The 21063-nt window shown below is 50.1% G+C and overlaps 2 protein-coding genes and 1 long non-coding RNA gene across 4 annotated transcripts in view; all 3 read left to right on the forward strand.

Annotated features, from left to right (window-relative positions):
* The window catches only part of SOWAHB (sosondowah ankyrin repeat domain family member B), a 3611-nt gene extending 995 nt beyond the window's left edge, over nucleotides 1-2616 (forward strand). Inside the window, exon 2 of the mRNA XM_057380054.1 lies at nucleotides 3-2616. Within this exon, the coding sequence (XP_057236037.1) occupies nucleotides 3-1518 (1516 nt within the window). The 3' untranslated portion in view covers nucleotides 1519-2616. The remainder of the gene's footprint in view (nucleotides 1-2) is intronic.
* An 11737-nt stretch (nucleotides 2617-14353) lies between these two features.
* LOC130581746 (16 kDa beta-galactoside-binding lectin) lies at nucleotides 14354-17179 on the forward strand. 2 transcript variants are annotated; one of them, XM_057380020.1, is made up of 4 exons: nucleotides 14354-14453; nucleotides 16116-16195; nucleotides 16309-16480; nucleotides 16968-17179. In XM_057380020.1, the coding sequence occupies exons 1-4, from the start codon at nucleotides 14445-14447 to the stop codon at nucleotides 17109-17111; spliced, it is 405 nt and encodes a 134-aa protein (XP_057236003.1). In that variant the 5' UTR covers nucleotides 14354-14444; the 3' UTR covers nucleotides 17112-17179. The 2 variants fall into 2 exon arrangements, with proteins under 2 accessions (XP_057236003.1, XP_057236002.1); XM_057380019.1 differs by lacking the exon at nucleotides 14354-14453 and adding an exon at nucleotides 14487-14542.
* A 1198-nt stretch (nucleotides 17180-18377) lies between these two features.
* The window catches only part of LOC130581749 (uncharacterized), a 6133-nt gene continuing 3447 nt past the window's right edge, over nucleotides 18378-21063 (forward strand). The window contains exon 1 of the long non-coding RNA XR_008966263.1: nucleotides 18378-19514. This is a non-coding gene — a long non-coding RNA (uncharacterized LOC130581749). The remainder of the gene's footprint in view (nucleotides 19515-21063) is intronic.

Raw genomic sequence — 21063 nt, forward strand, 5'->3', positions numbered from 1 at the left:
GGGGCGCTGTCCCCCGCTGGGCCGCCCCGGTCCCCATCGCCGCCGCTGCCTGCCGCCGGGCTGCCCTCTGCCAGACCCCCGTCCCCGTCCCGGACGCCACCGCTGCCATGGGGCCGGGGGATGCCGCCTCCCTACAGGTCGCCTCAGCCTCGGTCTCCGCCGCAGTCCCTGACCGGGATGCCCTTGCTGAAGGCCCCACTGCCCTCGACAATCCGGGAGGAGGGACCCACCGCCGGACCCATCCAGTCCCCACTGCTGTCATCAGGCCCCAGGGCGCTGTCCCCCCCCGACCTGGCCCCATCGCGGTCCTTGCCGTTGTTACCCCACACCGACCTGCCCCCATCCCGATCCTTGCCGTTGCTGTCCGCCCCGGAGGTGCTGCCCCCGTCCCGGTCCCTGCAGACACTCCCTGCCAGCTCCTCCTCATCCCCACTGCTTTCATCGGGCCCAGAGGAGCTCCCCGCCACCAGGCTGCCCCCATCGCAGTACAGATCCCTGCAGCAGCTCCCCACCAGGCCATCCCCAGACTTGCCGAGAGGATCCAGGGGGCTGACCCCCAAGGGACCTAACCAGCCTCAAGCCCCGCGGCTGTACGCGTGCCAAAGCCTGACACTGCCATCAGCTGCTGGGATGCTGCCCCCCACCAGGCCATCGCCATGCCAATCCCTGCCACAGTCCCCCACTCTGCCACCCCCACCCCGCTCCCTGCGGCCACCCCTTGCCAGSCCCCCCCCATATCAGTCCTTGGTACCAGCACAGGGCCCCGCAGTGCCCCAAACCCCAGAGAGCCAGCCCCCAGCACCAATGCCTGTTTTCCAGAGCATCAGGCGCCAGCTTGCTTTGTCGGAGGGGCAGGGCACCCCCCTATCAGTGCACGATGACTGTAGGCGGCAGCCCCGCTCCGTGCTCTCCAAGAGCTCCCCTAGGAATGCTGCAAGCCGGGGGCCGTTGGTGCCGCTGGGACAGCGGGAGCACGCCTGGCTGGTGGCAATGTCAGCGGGCTGCTGGGCTCAGGTGCGGGGGCTCTTTCTGGAAGAGCCTGARCTGGCCCTGCAGAAGGACTTCATCTCAGGCTTCACAGTCCTTCACTGGCTGGCCAAGCACGGCGACGGGCCGGGCCTGCAGGAGCTGGCAGCGGCGGCACAGCAGCTTGGGCTGGCCCTGGACGTGGACGTCCGCTCGGGCTGCGGGTACACGCCGCTGCACCTGGCTGCCATACACGGCCACCAGCTTGTCATCAAGGTGCTGGTGCTGCAGCTGGGGTGCCAGGTGCAGGTGCGGGACGGCAGCGGGCGCCGGCCTTGGGAATACCTGGGCAGCTCCACCTCGGGGGAGATCTGGCAGCTCCTGGAGGCGCCCCGTGGTACAATCATGTTCCCCACGCAGCCCCTGGCCCGAAGTGTGTCCTCTGTCAGCAAGGTCTCGCCGTCCACGGGCAGGGCAGCACTGCCTGCCTGCCTCAGGGTGCCGCTCGGCCGTGGGGCAGTGTCCCACCAATCTGGCAGTGACAGTGACTGAGACAGCTCCCTGGCATCCCCTGCCWATGGAGATGGGACCTTGGTGGCCACCCTGCTAGAGGAAGCTGTACATGCAGAACAAAAGCTGTGAAACAGACTGAACCTATTGAATGTACTTYTAAATTATTCCAATGAACTGTTGTCTGAGCCTCTCTGCCCGCCCTCCCATTTCTTGCTTTTCTACCAGTGAAAGGATGCAGAAACTCTGCTGGAAGCAGGCAGAASCCTCAGGAGGCAAGCCCTCTGCAGCCCACAGGGCCAGTACCAGCTACTGGGTGCAGCCATGATGACCAGCATTAGTGGGACCATGCCTTTGGTGTGAGGCTCAAGTCTAGCCCCAGTCAGCGAGGAGCACTTGTTTTTGCTGACAGTGATATTGTTGGTCCTGGGGTTTGCAAAACACTTGTTTACACCACCTAAATTCTGGGGAGTAGTACAACTACATCCCTTTTTAATCCCAGCAGATTAAGGATGAGTCCCTCTTCTAAAAATGCAGCTGATCAAGATCYAGCCTTCCAGCAAGAGTCCTCAGAGAGCAACTGACTGTGGCAGAGGGTGGCAGTAGGGAAGATGTTTCCCAGGCCACMTTACCCACCAGCCCATACCAAAAAGAATGCAGGGCAGCACCACAGCCCTGCTATCCACCACAGCTGCCCAGGGCTGCCCAGCAGCATCCCTGCTGCTCCCTCATTCCTGCATCTCCAGTTGCTCTCCTCACACCACAGGATTAGGAAGTGGTACCTGTGTTGTGGCTAGAGCCCTGTTCCCAAGCCTTGGGACAGAAAGCATTGTGGCAGGAATTCTGTGTTGGCAGAAAAGGAGTTGTGCTGTAGTACAGGTCTCAGCCTTCCAGAGGGAAGGCAGTTTCCTAACCAGAGCTGCATTTTCCCAGAGACCCCAGCCCTAAATTGCTTATTTGATGGAAACAGATTTGGGGGGACAAGTGCAGTCAAGAGATATCCAGTGGAGTAATGGCTCAGATTTTATAAAAATGAGCTGTGCTTAGGAATCTCACTGGATTATGTGGGTCCTCTAATGTACCTTGCTCWCTGATTTAGCATGAATGAGCTTCTAAACTTTTAAAAATTGCAACAAGTCAATYTTGYACCTAATCTGTCTCTCCTCTAWGGAGGCAGGAARAGAGCTAATGTACATGAGCCAGGGMTCCATCGCTGCCAGGYTGATGCTCCTGCTGCTKGGTGACCCCAGGTGTAGGAGCAGTGAAACTGGGACTGCTGGCTCAGCCTCAGTGGGAGGCTTTGGGGCAGAGCAGAGCAGTAGGTGGGACTGGTGGGACTGCTCATGCATTTGAGGCATGGTGTGAATGGCACATGGCATCCTGCAGTTTCGGGGAGGAACGGGAACAAGGGCAGCAGAACCTGACCCTTGCATAACACGCATGCCAGGGAATGCCTTGAGTCCTTGCTCAARCTCTAATTGAGGTCTCTGCTTTGCTTGGGGTTTACTCGAGGGAAGAACTCTTCCCTGCAGAAGGGAAGTTACTCTGCCTGACTATCCAACTACAAAAGGTTGTGGCCTTTTCCCAGCCTGGTTTTCTCCTTTTACAGAGGAATGAGTCCAGTAAACCAAGACAGTGTCCTGTCAATGATCATTCCTCTCTGAGACAACAACACAAATGAACTCATAAGAAATTCAACAGTGAAGTGGCCTCTGAGCCACTGGCATGAGAACATGGAGGGCCCTCCAGGAACTCACCCACAGCAGGAGGAAACCTGTGTATCTCCCTTCCTTTTCAATCCACCTGCAATTTATAGTCTAGGTCAGCACCAACACACAAAGTGGCTGCTGCCTGGTAAAACAATGAAGCCTTTCCACCACATTTAGAGCCATTGCCATAATTCACATCACGCACGAGCCTCCCTTGGGAAAGGGATCCCTAAAGTCTTCCACAAGCCTTGGTTACAATCYCTTAAAAGCAACTTGTTGATGCAGGATATCAGGGGTGCCACCAGATCCTTCCTGTACAGGAAGCTTCACAGAAGGAACCCCAAATGAAAGAAGTTTGTGACCTGACTAAAGCTGTCTGGGGGGAGCATATTTTTTCTCCAAAGACAGCTTCCAAAGAACAGGGTTTTCCCCTTTGTGTCTTCCATGCTAAGACAGTGCTACCTTGGCATTCTCATCTTACAGCCTTTCCCTGACCTTTCTCCGTGACGCAAACCTAAGTGGCACTTTTTTTTTCCCCTGCACACTGTTTCAGACCTCACCCGTCATCTTTTTCAGGGCCCTTTTCTCTCCCAAGCAGTGTTGTCAGACTGCTGAACTAAATAAGTTGTGACCTAATTTTGTGATCACTGTTTGCTTGCCTATTGAGATGACACAGATAAGCTCCTTTTCCAATTTTTAAATTACAGAGCAACTGTTAGGAAGCTGAAAACTTTCCATACAGGATTTAGTGTGCATTCACTCTGGTTTATCATCTAAGTGGTATTAGAAACGCTTATATTGCTAATACTGCACTGTCTAAAAGCAGACAGTCACTACTTGGGAATAACCACTCTTGTAACTCCCAGAAAGCCTCATCCTGCCAAGTTTTCTGCTGGTGGAATAAGCAGTGGACAGGGTGAAACCCATCTCCAGCCCACTGTAGGAGCAGGACCAGATGTTCCCTCAGCCATKCCTGGTGGAATCACACTGCTGCCCTGGTGCATCATAGATCCAATCATCCAGGAGTAATCCACCACTGGATACACACACATGCAGCCTGAACATCTCTAAGTTCCCCTGATCTCCTCACCACTTACTTGTCAGCCTGCCTGGCCCCTTCCACACTGCACACGTTGCTGTTTCCTCATTGCAACTGGACGTGGCTCCTTGCCTCACACCCAATCCAGGCATCTGACTTTGCACCGCCCTGAAACGCAGGACATGCCATGGATTAATGCACAGCAGGACTCTGCCCTCTCCTCTCATTGCGTTTAAAACACACCTCCCACACTGGCGGCTGCTGCTGATAAAACCCACCCCTCTGCTCTGTCATGCTTATCTCTGACCAGCTGCTTTGTACTCCAGAGCCCATGTCCTGCACAGAGGTGTGTGCTCCATGCTTTGGCCTTTGCCCAGCACAGACTGTCAAGCCTGAGAGCTCAGAGCCTTCCACAGCTCTGGCAAAGGTAACACCTCACCACCCCCTCCCTGCTCCTGGGGCACACACCTTCACTCACACCCACTCATCTGATGGCTAAAAGCAGGTACTACACAGGATGTTCATCTGAATTCACGCCTCTGGACAAGGACGGAAGGCTGGAGCAATGATGGGTGCCCAGCTCAAACAACCCAAGAGGCTTTTGTGCAATTGAAAAGGTATTCCTGGGCAAAGAAGGTGAGGAAGAGCACAGAACATTGCAAACCCAAGCTAATGGCTGGGGCACTCTTTATATCACAGCACTTTATGAAGCAGAGATAAAGGGAACTTGTAGAATTAAAAAAAAAAAAGAAAAAAAACAAAAAAAACCACACTGAAGAGTTCATCACATAAAATGCACCTTTTTTCTGCCATGACAAATGCCACTTGAATTAAATAGTTTTTATACAACCCCACAGTGAGAAGAAAGTTTTGCACACTTTTGGCAAGTAATGAGGCAACCCAATTGCAACTAAATCCTGTTAAAGCCAGAATTTCTTGTGACTACATTTACACAAGTAGAACCAGATGGCAGGTTAACAGAGTGGGGTTTAGAACAAGAAAACCCCCCAATTAACAGTACAGCCAAAATTTCCCCAGTAAATGAGAATTGTTAGCCTTTCAGGGAAAAAACAAATATTGTCTTTGGAAACCCAGTCACACTGGGAAGCACTAAAAGTAGAATTCTTTAGTTAAATTAATATCCCTCATCCCTAATATGAGTCTATTTAACCAAAGAAAATGTGTTCTACCATTAATTAAAARAAATTTATTTTAAGATACCAAGAAAAGCTGGTACAGAGGCACTACTGTGTTAAATACCTAACTGAGCACATAGTGCAATAGCTTGTCTGTAAAGACACAGATGGGTGATCTTGTGTAGGTTGTTTTTTTCCTTAGAGATGTTAATTTGACCTGGTAGAGCAAACATGGTTTTGGATAGTTTAAATAAGCCTAAGGCTGATGGTACTTTAAATCTGGATTGGATTTCAGCAAAGGCACTTAAACTCCTCATACCTATCAGGATTTCCTTACTGTACAGCCTGCCATAAAATATAARCAACCCAAAATCTATTTGTGAAATGTAACTTTACATGGGTCTTAAGGTTTTTTTTTAGCTCTGCTGATAAAAGAGGAAAGCATGAAACTGCTCATGGCAGATGGGTCTGATAAAGATTTTGGGTGCTTTTATTGCTKTGTGACAATGTTTCATAGGCAGCCATGCTCTATGTGTTTGAAAGCCACAAGCTATTTAAAATTAATTGTTTMAGAAGTCCTAGTTTCTGTTGTGAAGGAAACACCCATCAAAGCTGTTGGCAAGGTCCTCCTAACAAACATGTCAGTCTGTGTGGACTGGCCTCAGTTTGCATTTCTAATRCTGCCATGGCAAGCAAGGACCAAAATCCTTCAACATGTGTCACAGCAGTTTTCCCCTTGCTGCSGGGCCTCTGTAAAGTGAGTTCTTGGTTTAAATATTTTCTTTTGGCCTTCCTGAGTCACAACTCTAGAGCAAAGGAATGTTCTGATGAATTTGATACAAGAAGAGGTGCTTTATAGACTTTAATGAACTCCAGAATATTTTGGTGGAAGTGGGAATTAGAAGAATTTGAATTGGTGTGTGTCTCAGACTTGGAGTCCCGTAGCAATTCCACAGGGAACAAATAGCTTTGCACAGCCAAGCACAGGGCAGGTGTTATTGCAGGTTGTCCAAAGTCCACCTGGGAGTTGCATGCCACTGGTAAATAGCAGAGAAATGGGAAGGTCTCAAGTCTCACTTTCAGAGGACAGAAAGCACCTCCCAGGCCGTAATGGGGAGTGTTGTTGCTACAGGACGCAGAGCTGTGCTCCCTCCATCCACAAACACTGCACCCTCCTTATCTGCCCAGTGGTTCTCACACTGCCTGGTGATGGTATCTAAAGTGACCCTAGAACAAAACAGGGAGCAGATAAGGACCGGGAGTTGATAAAGATGAGGGCAGGGTTTGTCCTCAGAGCCAGGCTGTTTGCAAGCTTGCTAGCCACCAGGGAAGACAGCTGGCCCAAGGGAAAGCTGCTCACCTGCAGGCTGCAGAGCTTTGGTGCAGGCTGTGCCAAGCCTGGGGACAGCAGCAGTCCCTGCCCTGCACCATGGCAGGCTTTCACTCCTGAAACCTTGGTGTCCCTGTGACTGTAGCCAAGGGAAAGCCTGCCTGTCACTGTGGATTGCTTCATATCCCTGCCTGGCCATGCCAATGCCCCTGGTTCAGCCCCTGTACACAGGCTGGGTAATCAAAGTGGGGCTCTGCTGTAACCCTGGTTTGACCCCCGAAGTTGCACTGCCTCCTGTGTCTGAGCGAGGCTGGGTCCCTTACCAGCGTCTGTGCTTGTGCCAAGTGGCATCAAGTCACCCTGAAGGCTGGAAGACCTCTGCTGGACACGTGCTGAATATTACTGAAGAGTAAAATGCAAACACTGAAAGGGGATTAACGTTTGCATAAGGAAATGTGTATAAAACAGTCCAATGCATTAGGAAATTATCTTGCTCTTTTCCTTCCTTGTATTAAAATACTTATCCTGAGTTTCCAGCTCTGCTTGAGTCATATCATCAGTGACAGAGGATGTAAAGCCCAACTCTTTCTATAACATATTTTTGGTGGAGGTTTATAAGCCACAAGGCTTGTATGGGTTAACTTGTATGGGTTCTCCCCATTCAAGTCCTGGTCACTACAGTCCATAAGCAAAGGCAAGGAATGTACCACAGCAGGATGAGATGTGAGCTCACAGCAAGCACAAGAAGCTGACATAACCCACCAGAAATCCTTTCATATAAGACTCATTTTTGGAGAGGGGGCATGAGCAACRCTGTTTCTCAACATACAGTATGTATATATCAAAACACATCTGTTTCCACAAAAAGATGAGCCATTGCATGGCACCAGAAAAAGTTGTACATCTCATTGACTAGATGTGGCGTGAGTGTTTGAGAAGGAAAAAGGAGGAAYTAAATGCTCTTGCCTAGGCAGGGAGGCTTCCAGGCAAATGGCTTTAATAAACACCATCTCCAGGAGGTCACTAAGCCTTCAAGTCTTGCCTGCAGGTTAAGACTCACAGATTGGCATAGTCAAGGGAAGTTACACATTTTTCTTTGCATAAACACTAGAACTGGTTTAGTCATATGCTGAGTGGCATGCTCAAGGGGAATGCAGATGATTGAGTTCAGGATTTATTTGCATATGATTTGGATTTTTTTGTCTCTTTGCTTTATAAATACTGAGTAGATGATTTATACAAAGATTCTTGCAACTCTCTGCCCTCTCCATGATTTCTCATGCTGCCTCAGAAGAAGCCCAAGGTGGCTGTTCCTCATACTGTTCCCCAACCACAGTGGTTGCCCATTGATTWAATGTTGGGTGACTTTTTAGCTGCTGGATGGAGACGAGCAGCAGTCAGCCATGATCTGTCTGTCCATGCAATCAGGCATGGCATCCAGAAAGTCCTTTTCCTGCCCGGGGTCAATGGGCAGGGTGGATGCAGTGATGCTTCCCTGGATTTTGGGATCTCGCAGACTATGGCAGGCATGCTGTGCTCCTTGGGCTGTGCTGTCCTTGGGCTGCGATCTCTGCAGGCACTGTGGGATTCTGTACAGCCAGGGTGCCAGGCTGTTCYCTCTCTGGGGCTGAGCACGCCCTGCTGCAGGGAGGGCAGAGTCTTGGTGGAGTCTGCCATCTCTGCCTGCTGCCACAGTGGTGGCTGCATTAGGGCAGCCAGCTGGGTTTGTGCCCTCCCATGGGACCTCAGAGTATGCTGCAACCCTGGGCCTGAGGCCTTTGCATCACTCACACTCTCCCAATCCTTCTTGTYAGGGTGACAAATCCTGTCTGCCCTCCCTTTTCCTTGCATCCTGCAGTGCTCAAGGCTCTGAACCACTCTCTTGTTTCACCACGCTGCGGCCAGAATCCTTTCATGAATGCAGCCAGGATCACCACAGCCTTCAGGAGGTTTAGGAGCAGGGTTTCTGATCTGCCCACAGTGCTTGGGAATGATGCKTTTGCTTTCCAGCAGAACTCACTGATTTGCCACTTTTAAATGTATTTCTAASTATGTGTTTGCATGTGAATATTTCTAAATGTGTCTTTGCTCTTTACCTATGAGATGAGATGTCACCCTGGGAAATAATCTGTCATGAACAACGGGAGATAATCAGATGACCTGCCTGCACTTGATACTTTTTTACAGCTTCTGTATAAAAGGACTTCAGTCTTAAACCTGAGTGTATCTTTGCTTATTGCACGTCAACAGCCAGAGAAGTTCAGAGCTGTTGTGTGAACTGAAGGAGTCCTCATGACTCATGACTCGTTTTGGATAAACCCTAAATCTGGCTAACAAATCACTGGGGTAGAASGCAGCAGGAAAGGGAAGGAACTGCACCCCACATATCACCATTTTAACATCTCTTCAGTGTCTGGTGGCTCAGAATGGACTGTGTTAATGTTCCTTCAAAGATTGTTACATTTTTAATCAGCACGTTCTTTCCAAGGCATTTTCCAAATACTTGCCGACAATTTTCTCTTGCCTAAAATTGAATTCAAGAAACTTGAATTGAAACAGCTTAAATACAATCCCTTCTCACTGTGGGTGGCTCAAAGGAGACCAATTCTGGCACACACATGTTTTGCGGGAAGGAACTCCAGATGGCTTGAGTTTCTAAGCCACCCTKGCATGCTGGATGTCAAGCTACAAGAGAGCTCTTCTAAATCGGTCCAGCCTAAGGTTGCTGAAATGCTTTTGTGGACACTGCTCCCACCTCCCACCCTGTCCAGAGTCACTGTCAGGGGTCTTTCTCCACTGGTTAGAGCACAGCTCCAAAACAAGAAACTGCTTCACAGTCCTTCAGTACCAGGGAAACCTCTGCCTCACAGGTTTGGCAGAATTAGAGTGACATAAGGAAAAGCAAGCTTTAGAGTTCTAAGGAGTTAATATAAAAGCACCAACAGATGTATCTACAGTGTCCTAGATGTGTCTACTGTGACAACACAGACCTAGTCCTGTTGGAATGGGGCAACTCTTTAAGRAGAGCATCCCATGTTACTTGGCACAACCCCAGGAGCTTTAACTTTATGGATGGCACAGTGTGATAAAAGCTATTATAAAGCTGTTATAAAGAGGAAACAAAACAAAGACTAGAACTCCAGTCTGGTGCAGCCACTTTAGTTCAAGATGAAAGCTGCACAGAAGGCTTGCTCCAGTTTTTCACTGACACCTTGTTTTCACTTTCACGGGGTCCAGACTCAACTAACAAGTTCTACTGCTGGAGTTACCCTGTGTAGGACAATACATGTGCACTCCCTTCTGCCTTTCCTCACCTCCTGTCCACCATGTGGACACCTTCAAGGCCTGTACATGTTTTATTCAGTGKGTTAGGGATAGGAAAATCCATAGCGACCCATCTTCAGCCCCCTCACAAGTCTCCTTGCAGCTGATCATGAAATGCAAATCAARCCCAGATTGTCTAGGGCTAGATCATAGAATTATATAAGGCTTGGGAAGTGCTGCTATCCTGCTGTGATATCCCAGTGAAAAGTGTTCCAGGGTCTGTTCCCTGGTGCAGAAGTTTGCAGTGCGGTCATAGAAGCAAAGTAAACAACTGTGCTGCTAAGAAAAATGAGTACTTAAAGCTGCCAGAGTTGACAGACCTCGAGGAAACTTGAAGGGTCAGTAACCCGTGGGCTYTGCTGGGAGTTCACACTGCAATAGCTGCTTGACTAAGAACTCTGGTGACCTGCAAAGAAGAGGCTAAGATAAACCTGGATCCTTAATTTCAGAGTAGCAGSGACATCAGTGAGGAACAAATGCAAACAACTCCTTTGAAATGAGGCAGTAAACGCTGAGATGAGGTGTTGGCTACCTGCAAATTTAAAAGGTTAGAGGGAGGTGCCAAAGTCAAGTGAGTCCAACAAAACAAAGGCACAGTTCTCCTGAGTAGTTAACAATTTGCTCTAGTTAAATCTAATCCACTGAGAGATGAGAGAAACACATGGACTATCAGCTTGGGTCAGTGTTAATGAGTGAAATAAAATGAGGAGACATACTTTAAATTCCAGTGACAGGATCAGCAAACTCCTTTCATCACTTTGAGATAGTGCAAGAAGTTCTTTATAATTAACTAAATTTATAATTAACCTGGAATAGAGGTGCTTCCCTTTTAATGTAGGGAAAGCTGAAATCAGGAAGCCCTCGGGGATTAAAACACTGTAGTGACATGTGGCCATGCAACCCCAGCTGGCAGCCAGTGCAGACTGGACCTTCCTGGCACAAACTTCCCTCTGAGGCAGTGCTTTGGGAGCCTGAGTCCTGACAGGCTCTGGGAGGGCCTTTCACCCTCCTGCCACACTGGACTGTGGCTCCTGAGCCACTGTGTCTTTCTAAAGCAGGCTAAAGCTTCTTCCTGGGAATCTGGCTCTATTCCCCTCTGGTCTCCAGCCCCTCCCTAGAGTTTCCCGCACTGACAGCACAGGGCTGGAGATACCATGATGCTGAGAGCACCGTTTCACAGCCATACAGAAAGGTCCAGGGAAACTGTGTGCAACAAAACTCTTCAGGAGCTCATGACTACCCAGGCAAAAAGGCAGAAACTTCTCAGATGTAGCAACAGTGAGACCCAGACACTTCAATAGTAGAGGCAGAGGATTGCTGAAGTTAAAGTATCCAGATATTCCGAGAGCAAACAGCCTGTGAATGTATATAGAAATACAATGTATATATCTATTCTGCTGTAACAGAATAATATTTAGGTTGTAAGAGTAACCGGGGGCTATTGCTGAGAACAGGATCCCATCCAGACAGTATTGACACAAATATTCCCTGAAGACGGCGTGAGAGAAAGATGCAGCCTTTGCCTGATGAACTGAGAATGAACTTACTAAGGCAAGAACAAACCTTCCCTAAAAAAAAGTGAAAAAACAAATCCTAGCTTAAAGCAAACTGCGAGTTTTTTCTCATACAAGTAAATGGTGAAGGGTTTTTTTTAATTGGTCATTATTTTGCCAGTATAATCTTGGATTGGAGCAGTTCCTCTCCCTGCTTGTTCAGCCTGATCGAGGGACAATGGCTGAAGCAGTRCTGCCCTCCCAGGATGATGCATGCACAGGACTGCTGTGCTGGCCCTGGGGCTGGATGCCTTCCCTAAAGGGGAGAAAGGTGTCACTCACACTTTCTGCAAGAAGTGGGGTCTCTTTCCCAGCTGCAGTCATGAGTGGCTCGGGATGTTATGTCAAGAAAAACCAGGCACAGGGACAGGACCCATCAGCCACAGGCCTTTGCACTCTGTGTCACATCCTGGTCCTTGAGTTAGCCAGCAGYAGGGTGTGTCCTCAGACCTTCCCAAACCAGGGGTAAACCATTTCTAATGACAGCAGTGATTAGCCAGGGATATATGACTTTGCCAACGGCTAGGGTGTACTTTTTCTTGCAGGAGATTGAAAGGAGTAACACTCAGCATGCTGTGTCCTTTGCTTCCAAAGCAAATCCAGGACATTTCTGAGAGTTATAAGAAAATCAGACTGTCCAGTTGTCTGCCCTCAGCCTGTGCAAACCAAGAGGTGAATGAAGAATTTGGACTGGTTACCTGGTGCTGGGCAGGACCCTGTGCCCACAAGCAAGCCTGCAACACCAAGCACTGGGAGGCCAGCCTTAATTTTCCCCACAGGCTAAAATCCTCTGTGYGTCACCTCTGGATGAGCAGATGACTGAAAAATGCAGGACAGTGGGCAATTCAGCATTGTAACCTCAGAATAAACACCTTGCTGATTTTGCAGTGCTTACAGCAAGGAGTGCTTAAAATCTAAAGACCAAATGGTTTGCTGCTCAACCACCAGGCTGCCAGTGCAGACCACTCAAGGAAAACAAACACTGCAGTCTCCATGTGTTATTAGAAAGGTAATTCATGTCTGAAGGGTCAGAGGAGGAGACTTCAGGCCAGAAGAGCAGCTCACATGAAATTGCATTTTGGGAGTCAGAGGCCCCAGCACTGAGAGAAGTCTCCAGGGACATCACAGAGCTGAATGGAAAACAAATACACAAACCCAAATGACCAAACAGAATTTGCTCAACCCCTCACACGTGCCAGTGACCAGGAGAACAACTACACAGTAACTCAGGCACAGAGCAGGCGCCTAAAGCCTGTCTGTGACACGTGATCCCAGCTAATATCACTGGAGAATGGGGCAAATTTAAGGTGGAATTACACAGGATTTCTCCAAACTCTCCGTGGAGGGGGCCTGTTCTCGGCGGCATTTGCTACCTGCACCGACTCTGCTCCCACAGTCAATTCCTGACTTCATTATGGCCAGGGAGTTAGCTGGAGGTGACAGCACACACGGGATTTTCCCTACAGCACTTTCAGTCAGCATTTTGCCCTCTTTTATGCACCCCAGTCACAGGGCTGCAATCTGAGCTTGTGACTTTTTAGCTTAAAAGCAGCTCAGCTTTGCTGAAATGCCACGGGAATGTTCTGAAATGGGTGTGGGGGACATCTAGGGTAAAGGATRGCATCAGAGTCAGGATGCTGTCCTTGCAACAGCTCTAATGATGTTCCAGCATGTTTCCCATCACTACCCAGCCATAAATTCCTGCGCTGGGAATGTGTTGTGAGATGCCCTGTGCAGCCTTTCCAAAAGTGACCTGTGCACAGGTATCTTGCAGGCTGGTCATGCCTCAGCCAGCAAATAGCGCACTGTTTATATAGCAACTCTCACTGCGGGTTTACCGGCAGGATTGTGAAACTGCATGCCATTAGCCTTACTTCAGGCACGAGGGAAACTGAGGCACACAGGCCTGAGAACCCTGCTAAAGCCTGTGCAAAGGTACAAGCCGATCCAGTGACACAGCCCCACAAAGCACTGCAGCCGCTCCATCTTCACCTCCCTGCCCTGCAAATGCCCTCGGGGCAGCCATGCTCTGTGCTTTTCGGGGGCACAGGAAAGGGGAATAGCAGGCACTGGGCACTCTCTGGGATAGCAGCCTTCTCTCCCGTCCTGCCGGCTGCACACAGCCTGCCCGGCCTCTTCCTCCGCTAACAAAGCATTTTTCTTTTCCCTCCGGAGCATTTTGCAACTGGAGCGGGAACAGAGAGATCGTGCTACTTTTCAAAAGCCGCGGCCTGAATTCTCACATCTACTTGGAGCCCCACACCACCAACATTAACCTTTTAGGCACTTGGCAAATGCTGACATGGGCTGTACCAAACCCTTGGCTTGCATTTAACCAYACAACCCGTGAGGATTTGCACCCAGGGTCTCGCTCCAGTCCAAGATCCTTGCAGGCGTTCAGCTGCGATGGGAGAACACACACACCCGTATCCACAGAGGCAACCCTTTTGCAGCAGTAACTCGAGGACTCCAACCTGATTTTAGACAGAGATTGCTGAACAAAGGGCAGCCACCTCGCTCCAAGCACAGAGCGGCACTCTGGCTCCCGGGATCGRAGCCAATAGACGCTGCATAGCAGTAGGAGAGCTTACAGTAAGGATTTCTAGGATCACGCAGAAGAAAACAATCACTAGTTGTTAAACTCATAGACAAAGTGCCTGCAAAGAACAGTATCAATAGAGATCTCCCGCTGCCCCTTGTAAATGGCTGGGAAGCTCCAGCCCCAACAGCTGCGATTGATCAATCCCCTTCTTCAAGCCCTCCCCTCCGATCATGTGATGGTCGTGCCCGAGTGAATTAAGCTGCTGGAGCTGAGCGCTGCGTCACTCCGTGTGGTGAAGGGGCTCGGGGTGCTCTGCTGGGGCTGGTGTCTGCAGCATGGAGAAAGTGAGTGCCGCCTTCGAGCCGGGCTGCTGTGCCAAGCAGGACTAGGACTAAGGCTGGGCCGCCTATGGGGTTTGGGCATGGTGCCTGAGGTAGGAGGAGAAAAGGATTAGCTGAGAGGAAATGCGAGGCTGATGGATGGCTGTGGGAGGAATGGTTAGGGCTGACCAGCCGTATTTCTTCTCTTCTTTAGCATGTTATCTAAGTGGGGAGGCTGAGGAATGTTTATATTCTCAAGTACTCTAAAGGTTTGGGTCCATTTGCAACGCTACAGCTTCAAGACTATACTTTTTTCCCCCCTTAAGCTGTGTTTTTTTCTTCTGGAAAAATGCCTTTTGGGCACAGAAGTGGGTTAACTCCTAATGCAACAGGAGAGGAAAGCAGGCTGGTAGTGTATTCTAACCCACCTCTGCCCTCACAGCTTTCCTTTCCTCGAAAGACCCCCCGGGCGCAGAGGCTGCATTCCAGAGCCAGACGGCAGAGTTAGCGCTGTRGGGATAAGCAGTTTAGTGACTCGAGGAACCCTGATGTCAGCAGCCTGTGTGTGGGCAGAGCAGGGAGCAGGCAGAGGGCRAGGACAGCATGAGGGGGCTGGGGGGCAGTGCCCAAGCAAACTAATTAGCAATTGGTCTCCCTACCTGACCTGGCACTCTGTTAAGTGAAGCTCAGTTACGCTATTTCTGTAGCAGTTGGTGGATCATCTCCTGCTTGTGTGGCCAGGTTTTGGTAGCAGAGGGGGCTACCAGGGTGGCTTCTGTGAGAAGCTGCCAGAAGCTTCCCCCATATCSRGCAGAGCCAAGGCCAGCAGGCTCCAGGATGGACAGACTTYTGGCCARGGCTGAGCCCATCAGCAATGCAGGAAAGCCTCTATGGTAACACCCTGCAGCCTGTGGTGAAGGCCATGKTGAAGCAGCTGTCCCTCTGCAGCCTATGGATGTCAATGGGGACTCAGAAATCCACTTTAGCCCAAGGAGGACCCTGTGAGAGGGCAGGAGGATGCCCGAAGAAGGCTGTGACCCAATGGCAATGGTCCCATGTCGGAGTGAAGAACTAGAGCTCACATGGAGGTGGAGCACTGYCTCMTGTGGGAGGGACCCCACACTGAGCAGGGGAAGACTCCTGTCCTTGAGCAATGGCAGAAACATCCTGTGATGAACTGATGATAACCCCCACTTGCTGTTTCCATGTGCCACTGAGGGGGAGGAGGCAGAGCCTGGGAAGGAAGGGGGGGGGGAGATATTTTTAAGGCTTTTTTTATTTCTCATTATCCTGCTCTGACTTTAATTGGTAATAAATCMAATTAATTTCCCCAAGTCGACTTTGTTTTAGCTATGATAATAATCAGTGAGTGATGTCWCCCTGTCTTTGTTTCAACTCATGAGGCTTTTGTTCTATTTTCTCTCTGYTGTCCAGTTGTGGCAGARTGGCTTTGGTGGGTACYTGGCATYCAGCCAGGGCCAACCCACCACAMCTCCTTGTCACCTTATGCTGCTTAGGGGAGTGGGAGACCCCAGTGGCTGCTGGGACAGGCAGCTGGCCTGAGTCAACTCTCCCTCTAGCACAAAAACCATGTWTAGGTCTACCTGAGCTGCTCTGTGCCCTGGCCCCAGCAGGATGAGAAACCTTGCCTTGGTATAGACTAACTGCTGTGGTTTGGCCCTGCAGGGACTGGTTGTTACTCAGCTGGACATTGAGCCTGGTGAATGCATCAAGGTCAAAGGGAAGATCGAGTCTGATGCCAAAGGGTGAGTGAGGTGGCACTGGGGGAGGCCAGAGCTCCTGCTGTGCTCAGCTTGTCAGCACTGGCAGCTGGAGCTGCTGCACAGGCACCCCCTTKGCAATGGCTTTCTTTCCCCAGGTTTGCTGTGAATGTCGGGAAGGACAGCAACACCCTCCTGCTGCATTTCAACCCTCGCTTTGACTGTCACGGGGAYGTCAACACCATCGTGTGCAACTCCAAAGAGGATGGTGTGTGGGGGGAGGAGGACAGAAAGGCTGACTTTCCCTTCGAGCATGGTGACAAGGTTGAGGTGAGGCTGCAGGAGTGTGTACAAGGCCCTGGCAACGAAGGGCCAAGGGCAAGGCTTTTTATTGCTGCCCTGTGCTTCTGCAGTGCAGAAGGAGCAGGCGTAGAAAAGGGAATGAGCCACAGGGGAAAAGTCTGGAAGCTAAAGCCAAGGAACTGTCTAGAGCTGCACTGGCCAAGTCAATGCCCAGCAGCTCGGATGTGTTGAGTGGCCCACTCTGGCCTCCTGTAGGAAGCCAAGCACCTCAGAGCACTAACAGCACTGAGGTGAGACTCAGACTGGGTCCATCTCATCCCACAGCTGCACAAGCTTCCTCCCTTCCAATGCTTCAGCTGGGCAGGGAGGAGGCTGAGCTGCTGAGCCCGGCCTTGGCACCAGCAGCCACCAAGCCTGTCCTGCACACAGACTGGAGGTAGTGGGGASTGAGCAAAGCCTGGGAGCTGTGATRTGTCASCCTTCATTCTTTCTTCCTTCTTGTGGCACTCTACAGATATGCATCTCCTTCGATGAAACCGAGGCAACGGTGAAGCTGCCCGAGGCAGAGTTCAAGTTCCCAAATCGACTGGGCATGGCAAAAATTGAATACCTGGCTGTGGAGGGTGACTTCAAAGTCAAATCTATTAAGTTCAGCTAACAGCTTTAGCTTGGTTTGTTTKGTTTTCTGCCCCCTGTGTAGTGAAATAAACCCAAACTTGCAATGGCTGCTTCCTCTGCTGTTTCCTGCTCTAATCYGCTTGCTCCTGTGTGTGCTATGGGGATGGAAGGAGGAAATGTGTATCCAGCCATTTTCCTCCRTACACTGCCTGGAGCTACCCATTTACCCTGCTGGCTACACTGAGTGGTCGCTCTCTGGTTTCTAAAATGTAGGATTAGTCCCAGCCAGGAACAAGTTGGGTGTTCACTGTGCCATCTCTGACCACAAAATGATGCTCCCTGCTGGGGATGGGGGACTGACARGGAACACAGGGCATGGCTTGTGATTTTTGCTTTCCTGGAACATGCTCAGCAGTTGGGAGCAGTGCTGGCTGCCACTGATATACCTGAGGAGCAGGGAAGAGGAGGCAGGTGGGGCTACCTGTGCTTGCTGGGGAAAAGATGTGGACTAAAAGGTGAAGCCCAACAGAAAGCTTAGGAGAGAGGTCTTGAGAAGGAGGATGCAGGCTGTCTGTGCTGCCTCATAACTCAAGGTATTGGCACTGCCAGAGACAGAGGATCAGGTACCATGAAATCAGGGACTGAGCAACAGGTCAGTATTGGTGACAAACCCCATGGCAGTCTATGCGGCAGTGCCTGGAGCACTTCACTGCTAAAGGGCTGTATCCAACAAAGTTAACCTGGGCATTTAATCCTGAGTGCACTGAACACAACTAATTGCATTTAATCAGACAAAGAAGAAAAAAATTCTTCTTAAACAATCTCTTCTGCTTACAACATCTCTGCTCACGCAATGCCTTGGAGTGTGTGTGCTACTGCTCTTTCCCCACAGCCTGCTGGTCATGCTGATCCCAGACAGAGCTGGAGTTGGAGCTGCTGTGGCATTTGAGGACCCGACGGAAAGTACTCAAGTCCTTCATATTGTGTGGAACTGGAAGCCAGGACAGGCTGGCTCTGTGGCTGTGTGACAATGGTGCTCTGTGCAGCTCTGTGCAGGTGAGGCCCTCTTAGCCAAATGCTGCTCCAGTGCTGGAATGTGATCCCTGYTGGCTAATCCAGGCACGGCTGCTCYTTGAGCAGCTGGGCCAGCTGCTCGGRTAGGGCAATAGCATTCTGTGGAGTGTTTCAGCCATCCCAGGCTTTTTATGGAAGCTGTCAGGCTGCCTTCATGACAGCAACACTGTCCTGCCCTGAGCTGCAGCAGCTGCTTAGAGCTGGGCACCCCCAGGAGACCCTGCAGTCTACGGTATTAATTCTTGTCCTGTATCTACTATATCATGTATGGGATAGGAGGCTAAAAGTGTTTACAGGCTCGGGTGGGTTTGCTAGGGAAAGGATAAGACAAGTTTTGCTGGTGCTTTGCCTTGCCAAGTAAGGATTTTTGTATTTTGCAGGGTACTTGGGGTGGGGAGTTACCAAAACCAGGATGATTTTTGTCTTGTTTTCCCCCTCTGCCCTATTACCTGGCTGAAGGTAAGTTCTATCAAGTGTGGGACTGAAAAAGTACAAGGCCCTGATGCAGCAGAGGCACAGGAGAGTTTACAGCTCTCCAGTGTCTCAGGCTGCCCTGGTCAGGTGAGGTCTGTGTGTCTCAGAACTGACAAGAATAAAGCTAATCCCATTTTTTTCCCTTAAGCTGGCAGTCCTGATTGCCAGGYAGGTTAGCCACAAGTGCTCCTGACCGTGGTGCTCAGGGTACAAACAACGCCTTCCTGTGGGCTACCCCCCTCCTGGACTTTCCACAAGAATTAATTAGCTTTATCCTGCTTTTTAGCGCTGGCAGCTACCACTCAGGAGACCATAAAACAGGAGAAAGGGTAGGAAGGAAGCATCCTTTGCCAGCATTTCCTGCTGCTTGAGTCTTTTCTCCCATGTCTAAGAGCTATAAATAATCCCGTTCCTCCAAGTGACACCAGTAAATGCAGAGTGCCCTGGCTGGCTCCTGGAGTGGTGACAAGGCTTTGTCTTCTGCTAGAACCATTAGGAAAGGCAGAACTCCATGGCCTGCTGCAGAGGAGAGGGTCACAGTGAATGGGCAAGTGATGTTTGTCCCTGCCAAATGTGCTCTCCTGAACCACACAGGGAACTCATGATTAGATCTCTGGGAGAACACTGAGCCCACCCAGCTCCCCTGGGGAGRAGCACAAAGCACCACAACATGGCCTAAGGGTGCAGGTTATCTTTCTGGACTTAAATCCTACACACTGTGCAGTCACCATTTTATCTCTATACAGCATCATGGCGAGGGAAAATGGCATCACAAAACCCCCTGCAAAACAGCTGTGAGGCTGTGTCTTATAACATGGACACTCAGTTGGGTGTGAGGAGAAATTTCTTCAGTGGAAGACTGTCCAGGGAAGTGGTACAGTCACCATGCCTGCAGGTATTTAAAAGAGGTGGAGATGGGGCACARCTGTGGATTTAGGGGTGTGAGGTTAACAGCTGATCTTAAGAGTCTCTTCTAATAATATGATMAATTATTTTATCAACAYAGATTAAGTGATGTGGGTTTTCACYTCACACCTTGGAAGAYRAGAACAAATAACATYRTAAAAAATATTAGTTTGGACACAGTTGATTGGACAGGAATTAAAATCTCATGCATGCCTTGGAAGAACAGTGATGCCTAAGACAGACCAGCAGCTTTGTCTTCTCAGAAAATAACCTCTCCCTGAGCAGTTCACATTAACTTCACTCGACAGAAATAGGCCATCCAAATGACTGTGGCTACATGAGCCTGCGTGTGGCACTGATTGTCACAGCCTCAAAAGACAGTCAGAGGACACTGTGCACCCAGGAACTATGTACTGTGTGTACCAGGGAAGCTGAGGGGCAGCCCAGGTTCTGGTGAGGCACGACAAGCCACCAGGGTCACTTCCCATGGAATTTAAAAGCACAATGTTGCCCAACAATTTCTTCCAAATAATACACATACAAAATTAACAACAATCCGTGTACAATGAAGTTACCACCAGCCAGCTCTTTGAGAGGTGACAGTCAYGTTCTTTCCTCCCTTGTGCCCTCACCTCCCACTCTCTTAGCCCCAGTTCCAACATTTACAAGCCAAAGGGGACTTTACCACTCACTTCAAAAAGTCAGCCCCAAACCCTGTGCTGCATTATTATCTCATAACTATTCTAGGGCAGCACACAAGAAGCCATACCCACACCATTGCCCCTTTCCTGGCGTTTTGATGATGGTTTGACCCCATGGGCGGAACTCCACGCTATTGGTGCAGAATATCCTCGGGGTACCTGTCCTGTCCAGGTTGTAGACAGCAACCAAGGCATGAAGGCAAGTCCTGCCACGCTGAGACCACCATGGTGTGGGCACCCTCCCATCCCCACAGATCATAGCCCTCCCTCCTTTTGAAAGCCAAAGACACAACTCTCCTGCTTTCCAACAAACTTTAGCATGTTTCCCCACTAAAACCCCCAGCTGCATGCTGCCAATCTGCCCCGTGGAAAGAAAAAAAAAAAAAAAAAAAAGCATAAAAATACAGTTTTCCTTACCTTTTCTCAGCAGGCTTCAGGCTGAGATGTGTGTCCTCCGGCAGCGCCTCAGTGTGGGCTCCTGTCCAGCTGCCCTTTGTTAGCCCCGATTGCCACACAGGTGTTGGCCATAAAACACAGCAGGAGGTGAAGGCAGCAAATTTTTGGGGGTTTTTGAGTTTTTTTGAGTTTTTTTGAGGTGTTGGTGAGCACGGGTTATCCCRGAGCCCCTCACCAGCTGCGCTCCCCTCAGCAGCCCCTCAGATGGCGGCGGGGTCTCTTCGTGAGGGGAAATGCTTCCCGCCCAATTTTCGGCGGGAAGAGCCACTAGAAAGTTCTCCTCAGGGGCCCCCTTTGCCCCCCAAAACCTCCCCTCACGGCTTCTCATATTCCAATTTCATCCTTTCCAACCTGCCCTGAGTCTTGCTGGTTTGTTTTTTT

This window comes from Malurus melanocephalus, unplaced genomic scaffold, assembly GCF_030028575.1.
Source record: "Malurus melanocephalus ecotype Western Australia unplaced genomic scaffold, MMel_1.1 scaffold_433, whole genome shotgun sequence".
NCBI lineage: Eukaryota > Metazoa > Chordata > Aves > Passeriformes > Maluridae > Malurus > Malurus melanocephalus.